Source organism: Prosopis cineraria, unplaced genomic scaffold (genome assembly GCF_029017545.1).
Source record: "Prosopis cineraria cultivar Desert tree isolate PC_DT_omini unplaced genomic scaffold, ASM2901754v1 PC8, whole genome shotgun sequence".
NCBI classification, from domain to species: Eukaryota; Viridiplantae; Streptophyta; class Magnoliopsida; order Fabales; family Fabaceae; genus Prosopis; species Prosopis cineraria.
Genome location: NW_026555339.1, coordinates 24,430,168 through 24,438,546, shown reverse-complemented (window position 1 = coordinate 24,438,546; position 8,379 = coordinate 24,430,168). Strand labels below are relative to the sequence as shown.

The window sequence follows — 8,379 nt, the reverse complement described above, 5'->3', positions numbered from 1 at the left end:
TATTCAACATCGTTTATTCCTATATCAAACTTGTTAATTTCTTAGGTTTAGTCATTATTATGCTTTATGTAATTTACAAACCAACAACGGGGATATACGTTATCATTCACATGCCTTAACTTTTCCATTCTTTAAAAATCAGGTAGAATTTCAAAACACATAACAAACAAGTAATGGTTGAAAACAAATAGACCCAACAAAGAGGGAAAATCCCTGCACTAAATAGTTTCCACCAATAAGGGAAAAATAACAATGTCGAACAAACTTACGCTTTTGCTGGAGATTAAGAGAAGGAAGAAAGATGTTGAAGCAAGATACCAACGAATGAGGATATTTGGGTCAGAGAAAGCCAAAAACAAAGGAGTTCAAAGCAATTCTAGCCTTCGTGCAGGTCCTTTAAGGCGAAAGTTGAAATCGGCAAAGACAAACTTCAAGTTAGTTCTTTTTTCTGAGGGAAAAAAGCGAAAATAAATCTAATGGAGATTTAGATATTCTCCGTCCTGCAAAAGAGACTTGGCTTTGAAAAACGGAAGCACGTCCAGCTAGGGGCGGAGCTAACACAACCATACTAATATAGTAACATTGACACGCTTGTGTTTATGTAATTTTATGGCTATTGCCATAGTATATGGAATAGAAACGACATTTATATACTTTTATTATTGGTTCATAATTAATATTAATTATTCATTTTGATACAAAATGAAGCTAAACTTATTATCTGTGGTTTTTTAAAATATTTGTATTTAATGCGTTAAAGTATATATTTATTCTTTTAATTTTATATAATATTTCATTTTGATCTTTTAATTTTATAAAAGATGTATTTTTAGTCTTCTAAGTTTAACACTACTAGTTTCATTGACAAAAAATTCTTACATTAAACTTTTAAATTTTAACAAAACATTCTCAAATGGTTAACCTATTAAGTTTAATTTTCTAAAAATAATAATAATTAACATAAAAAATTATCATTTGAAATTAATAATGCTATTTGACAAAAAAAAAACAATGTTAAAGTTAGAAGATTTAAAAGATATTTTATAAAATTAAAAAATCAAGCTAAATCTTTATATTAAATCAAAAAGTGAACAAATATATTGTACAGAATGTTTTTATATAAACTCTTCCGCCCCTGGAAACTTTCTGTGCCTCAATTCAAAAAAAAAAGAAAGCCCTCTACTATCACTAGAGGTGGTAATTTAGATTGAACCCAATGAGCTAGCCTGAATCTGTTCAAAAAAAGTTAAGCTCAGGCTTAAAAAAATATGATATTTTTATGTTCGAGCCAAGCCCGATCAGGTTTGGGCTTGGCCCGAATACACAAATAAAAATTTTTTTATTTTTATAAAATATATAAAATATAATAAATATTAATTAATTCTTTAAGTTTTAGGTCCTTTTACACTAAAATACCATATATTTAAATTCTATACATTATTTAAGTATTAAAAAAATATATTTTTATATTTTTTAAAAGTAAAATAATTAATTTCAAAGTAAAAAATTAATTAAAAATAATTTTAAAAATAAAATTTGAGTATTCGAGTTGACTGAAACCTAAAGGAATTTAAGTCGGGCTTAACTATTTGAATTTTTTAAAGAGTTGGGCTTGTTTGGATTCAGGCTTATTTAGATCGGGTTTGAATAAACTCGGCCTGTTCAAATTTTTAGCCCTGTCACACATGATTTGATCGTGATTTTTTAAATATTTAAACTAAAAATATTTGGGTCTTTTGATTATCGAAATTTCAGTTCTTTTGAATTAAAGTGAAATTTCAAATTTTAATACGCCTCATTTATAATTATATCACAACCCTAGTCTAGTCTTGTATTGAAATTCTCCCAAAAAAAATAAACTTTCAATCTGATGTTACTGTACCGTCGGCCAGATATCATCCTGCGCCCAGACCACGATCACGGAGATGCATGAGATCTCGTCCCTATCAGGCAACAGCCCTAGCCTCTCCCTTGCTTCACGGTCGAGCCCCCTTGCCCTTGGCCATCGAGCCTTCCACAGTGTTCACCGTTCACCTTGAATCTCCTCTTTTTCCGCCATTTTCAACCTGTTCGACGCCAAGCCATCATCCGCCTAGCCACGGTACTGTGTTGTTTCCATTCTCCATTGGCCATTTCAAATCTTCGTGCCTTCTTTACAGTTCCGCCATTTCTGTTCTGTTTTGACATCAATTAGTCTCGTTCTCTACTCACATTCTTCTCGCACCTTGTGACTCGTGAGCTAGTTTGTGTTCAGTGCTTCTCGCTTTCTTCAACGCCCCCAGTAAGTGTCGCTACTTTCCATCAATTTTTCTTGTCTTAGCATCTGGTATTGCTCGTGACTCAAAGCTAAATTACTGATAATTTATTTCCTCTGCTAACTTAGGCAACGTTTTCGCTTTCACCAGCTTGCGGTTTCGATGTGCGTACATCTCTCCCTATAATTCCTCGCTTTCAAATCGTTGAAGCCAGACCTTTTCATTTTTCCCTCTTAGAGGTAAAATTTTTGCTTCTTTCTTTGATCTTTTTCTTTTACAAGTTCTGTGATATTTGTTTGACTTGAAGTTTGCATTTTTGCGGATTGTGGACTGGAAATTCGCACTTTGCACTTTCGATTAAAGTTCTCTGGTTCTACCGCCAGTCTCTTATTCTCTGAGCTCGTGTGCTGAATATAGGGCTTAATTTGGTTATGGGTTGATTTGCAGTTTTGTTTACACCATATGGCAATATGATCGCCAATTGGCAATGTGATTGGCACTTGGCGATCTAGATTTGTAGTTTTTATAATTTAGCATATCTGCTCAGCTATTTGTGGTTAGTCGGTCTGTAGGCTTGGTCCTTTATTTGTGGAAAATAAATCTGGAGTTTATTAGGCCCCGTTTGGTTCCCAGGAAAATAGGCTGAGGAAAAGGAAAAGGAAATGGCATTTCCCTTTGTTTGGTTCGCAGGACTTTTAGCTTCTCCTAGTTATATTACTTGAGATATTTTATTATTATAAGTTGCAGGCAAATACACGGAGCATTAGCACTTAAGTTTCTCTTATATTTCCTTGATTGGTTAATAATACTTATCTTTTTTATGCTGTTTATTCTGCTTTAAGGTTTAGCTTTATCCCCTTGAAATCGTGTTAAATTTTGTCGAAGTTCTATATATGCAATTTATGTAGAGATTCGATTTGGGTTCCCATAGGGATATAACAGTCTGTAATATTGCAATTATTTTCATTACACTATATGACTAAATTTGCAAACTAGACCCAACTTTTGGGGATTACTTGGTGGATGGAGCAGAACGAATTTGGAGGTTCACGTGTGAAGTCTTCATCTCTTAGAAAGATGATGTGCTGCAACCAACAGTTAATTAGCAAAAGAAATAGTCTTAAACAATTTCAAAGCATTCTAGTGATATATTCATGCATGACCACAGCTGTGAGTAATTAGTTTTTTTAACTCTTGTAGATATCATATGAAGTGTTTTCCCGATAATAGTTAGTACTATACCTTTAGATGGGTGCAGTCAAGATTGCAGTCTGCTCCTTTTGTTCTCTTGCATCTTTTCATTAAAAGTGGAACTCCAATCAATTGTAGTCTTTGTAAATTATTGAGTGATAAGCCTTAGTCATATAGGTTTCAAATTACATTCTAAGCTACCTCCAATGCAATATAGTGGCAACCTTTATGATTAAGCTAAATTGAGTTTAGAATGTGTGTAAACAGTAACTAATTGATTGTGATTGAGTTATCAAATTTTGAATGCTAAAAAAAAGAAAAATCTATTTACTTGTTATGGGGTTTTCAAAGTTTTAATGAAAATGAACATGAGAATGGTTGTTTTATCAAATTGATTTAACAAAATCTAGAATTTAAGATTGGGCAGCTATCCTAACCCGTTCAATTCATTAGTGTTTCAATCTCATTAGGTTAGGTCCAATTATGTCCAAAGAACCCGTTAGACTGGTGCAACAAGTAATTGATACTCTATCAAACACTTAATGTGCAATAAATGTAGGTATGGTGATTTAACTCCTAGTCTAGAGTTTTCCAGCTGGTTAAACTCAAAGATTAATCCACTTCAGTTAGCCATACAAGACCTTGATTTACATGTTAATGCAAGAGATTGCAATAACTTGGCATAGGATTCAATATAGTAATGGAAAATTACAGCACGTAGATATCATAATTGTGATTGGTCTCTACATCAATTAGATGTGAAGAATGTACTCCTCAATGGTGACTTGAAAGAGGAAGTGTATGTGGATCTTGAGGGACTATTAGAACACAAGAGGCTAGGTAAAGAAGTCTCTTAAAGCTGAATTTGAAGTAAAAGACTTGGGAGGCCTTAGATGCTTTCTTGGGATGGAAGTCGCTAAATCCAACCAAGGCAGTGCGGCATCACAAAGGAAGTATACCCTTGATCTTTTAAAAGAAACAAGAAGATTGGGAGCTAAGCGAGCTGAAATGCCTATTGAATCCTCATGCAAATTAGATATTGAAGAAGAGAAAGAGGAAGAATCAACCTTAGATACTAAGAGTTAATTCCAGTTAATGTTGAAAGGTACAAAAGGCTAGTTTGTAAATTCATCTACCTCTCTCACACTGGTTTGGTATTAGCTTTGCTGTTGTGATGGTGAGTAGATTTGCTAATGATCCACGAGAAAAGCATATGCAGGCTGTTTACAGAATATTGAAGTACTTGAAGATGACTCCTGGAGGAGGAATCTACTTTGCTATAGGTAACTCTGAAGAAGTTGAAGTATATATTGATGCTAATTATGGGGGGATCTCTTCCTACTAGGAGGTTTACCTCTGGTTATTGCACTTTTATTTAAGGAAATCTAGTAAATTGGAGAAACAAAAGGCAATAAGTTGTATCCAAAAGTAGTGCTGAATCTGAACACCTTTTAGCCTTGGCTCATGGAGTTTGTGAAGGAATGTGGTTACTCAGATATCTGAAGGAGCCGAAACTCTAGACTAACTCACCTATTAAAGTGAGACGTGATAGCAAGTTCGCCACTGGAATGGTGGAGAATCCTATACACCATGAAAGGACCAAGCATGTTGAAATTGACAGGCACCTTATTAAAGAGAAGATGGACATAGGGATCATTGATCTAGTCTTTATAGCTGCACTTATACAAGTAGCTGACTTCTTCACCAAGCTACTAGCTAGAACACATGTTGAAGCAAGTTGGGAATGATAGATATCTATCCACTAACTTGAGGGAGAGTGTTGACGTCTAGGGCCTATAGGGCCCAAAGTCTATTTATAATTAATTTTTATGTTTTGCTGCCCCAATTTATTTAAGATTTCTCTTCATCCTCTAATTTAATATTGATTGTATTAGAGGAAAGAGAAATAGAGATTTAGATATTTATTACTGTAAGCAACAAAATGCTTAAGAATATTTACTTTGAACTTGAATAGTTAGAAACTCTGTAAACATTATAAACGGGGACTTGGGAGCAATAAATTGAAGATTTTTTGTGATACTGGATATGATATTATGGGTATAAAAGTGTTCTCAGTGCAATGAATCCATTGTTGAATTTATTCCATGAAATTAAAATTTGGATTTGAATACATTTCCATTCATAATGCCAAAGTTTTTCTGAATACACTTCTGCATCTCTACAGTAAAAGTTAAAATTTATTTTATTTTGATTGAATAGAACAGTTTTGTAGTCACCAAATGTAGATAATGTTAATCTACAAACCTTGGCTACAGCTGAATGGAATATCACTATGAATTGGAAATTCAAACTTTAGTGGTGCGGGTTGGGTAGGGTGTTGGTAGAGGTCAAGGGTTCCTCCTTATGCATGTATAAAAAGAAAAAAAAAGAAAGAAATTACAAAGTGTAGTCTGTAATCCATGACTTGTATTGAGATATCCTCTGATACCCAAAAAGCTAGTAGCTTTTCCATGCATTTAGCTGCTGAGAAACCCATGATTAGTAGATTTCCAGTACATATAACTGCGCCCATCCACTGCATATCATAGCTTCCAATCTAAACATATCATGATGTGATTGGTTTACCTGATCTGATCCTGTTTTGTATGAATATTTTGAATTGCATCAATTGCTTTGGAATAAATGTTTCTAAAGCCTGTTTGTGAGAGCCTATGAATGCCGAGCATAATGAACCATGATAGCTACAGTTTTTCCCCTTTCTTTTTGTTTTGTTTTGTTTTGTTTTTGTTTTTTTTTTTTTTTGGTGCGCGCAGGATGCTCAAAACTTGTTCCTTTCATTATCAAACTAAAGACAATCAGGGTGTCAATGTTTTGAGCACAGCTCAGTGGCCATAGAAATCTAGGCAGTATTTGCAGAATGCTATTCATTTTTCTGTGAAGGATGAATGGTTAACATTGGAATTTAATTATAATTCTGTGGGTTAGCGGAACTAAGTTTTTGACTTCAAAGTTGCTTCTAGTGAAGCGAGGTTAATTAAACTCCTCATGAGGATGAAACTGGAACTTTATTTGTTCTGTTTATATTCATTGATAGAGCCTGGAAATATAGTAGCTGTAGGATGTAACCTTTTTAGGGCTATGTTTCCATGTCTGATTACTTCCTTATAGTTGGGCACTCATAGTCTCAGTCTGGGAAATGGTTGTCTGCTTTTGTGCCCTTCTCGTTTCTAGGATCTTAATTACCAAAAGGTAAGTGTTGTCGCCCATCACTAACTGCATCTTTGTAAAGCTTCTATTCATTTCCCAGTTCATATTATCTTTAAACTAATGGAGACAAAACTAGTTAATTAAATGTTATATTTATGCATGCTTTGTTATGTCTAATGTTTTGTTGAATTCTACAATTTCTGTCAGCAGAAATGGAGCACTATGATTTGCAAGGTCAAAAAAGAGATGTGAAACACAAAGGAAGAAATGTTGTATGGTCAATTGCAATGGACAAGTGTCTAATTGAAGCCCTGGCCATTCAGGCAAAAAATGGGAACAAAGTTGACAAATGTTTCAATGAAAATGCATATACTGCTGCTTGTGTGGCTGTGAATACCCGTTTCAACTTGAATTTGAATAATCAGAAAGTGATCAACCGTCTGAAGACAATTAAGAAGAGGTATAAAGTAATGAAAGATATGCTAAGTCAGGATGGTTTCAGGTGGAATCCAAATACTAAAATGATAGAGTGTGACAGTGATGAGCTTTGGAAGAGATACATTGCAGTAGGTCTATCTTTCATCTTTCTCACTCAATGTACGTCTATTAATTAGATGCAATCCATAATCCAGTCTTCATTTATTCATTTATAGGCACATCCTGATGCAAGAGGATTCCGTGGAAAGCATATAGAGATGTATGATGAACTTAAAATTGTATGTGGAAACTACCAAGCCCCTAGTCGTTGGGCTAAGATAAAGGATGAAAGCCATGTAATGGACATAAAGAATTGTGATGATGAATCAGCCTCCTTTGTGTCTCCAACTTCAGAAGACATGAGCGAGACGGATGGAACTGAGTCATACACTGGGCCTCCAGATCATGACCAGGTGCCTGAAGGTTTCCAAGAGCCTCCTTCAGTGGATCCTTTACGACATCTTCCCAAACGGCCTCGCAGCTCTGATGCTCTCCAGGATGCGTTGATGGAGGTAGCTTCAAGTATTAGACGCTTGGCTGATTCAGTGGAGAGAAGCAAATGCTCAATTGACGCCAATGAGTTATTGCAGGCTGTGATGGAGATCGATGGGTTAGAAGAGGGGAGACAAATGTATGCTTTTGAATATTTGAATGCAGATCCAGTCAAAGCTAGGGCCTTTATGACATACAATCCACGGATGAGAAAGATATATCTCTTTAGACAGTTTTGGTGGTGGAGGTGAATGTGAACAGTGCTCGGTGTGTTTTTCCGTGTATAGAATGGGATATCTTGGAGTGTATAATAGATGTTTCTAACTTTTTTGGCCATTGTTTGATCAATCTTTCGTAATTTCGTTGATGTTTTGTTGTGAGAATGTATATATTCCAGGAATTGATCGTAATGAGTTAATGGCAGTTTGCAGGGGACACTGTTCTTTTAAAAAACTGAGAGGGAAAGCGTGAAGTTTGAACATACCGATCATTATCCATACTTAAACAGTATTAGATCACATATTGGCTTGGACGGCTTGGAACTGCTAATGACATTTAAGGCTTGTTTGTTTAAGAATAAAAAATAAATGATTTTTAAATAGTTTTAAGATTTTATGAGGAGGTTTATTTTATAGAAATTATATAAAAAGTAGACTTTATTTTGTTGAAGCAAATGGCCCGAACTAGGTGCAATTTTTTGGTTTTTGACAAAACAGGGCGAAACCCAAAACAAATGAGAATCTAGAAAGCAATTGGAAAAATTATATTTAAGGATTACTGAAAACATTCTAAAAGG

General features: G+C 34.6%; 1 protein-coding gene across 2 annotated transcripts; it reads left to right on the top strand.

Moving 5' to 3' along the window:
* Positions 1-1,855: 1,855 nt before the first annotated feature.
* On the top strand, positions 1,856-8,020 carry LOC129317699 (uncharacterized). Of its 2 annotated transcripts, none has more exons than XM_054962056.1 (4): positions 1,856-2,281; positions 2,406-2,494; positions 6,825-7,180; positions 7,268-8,020. In XM_054962056.1, the coding sequence occupies exons 3-4, from the start codon at positions 6,827-6,829 to the stop codon at positions 7,832-7,834; spliced, it is 921 nt and encodes a 306-aa protein (XP_054818031.1). In that variant the 5' UTR covers positions 1,856-2,281; positions 2,406-2,494; positions 6,825-6,826; the 3' UTR covers positions 7,835-8,020. The 2 variants fall into 2 exon arrangements, with proteins under 2 accessions (XP_054818031.1, XP_054818030.1); XM_054962055.1 differs by having other exon boundaries at positions 2,384-2,494.
* Positions 8,021-8,379: the final 359 nt, after the last annotated feature.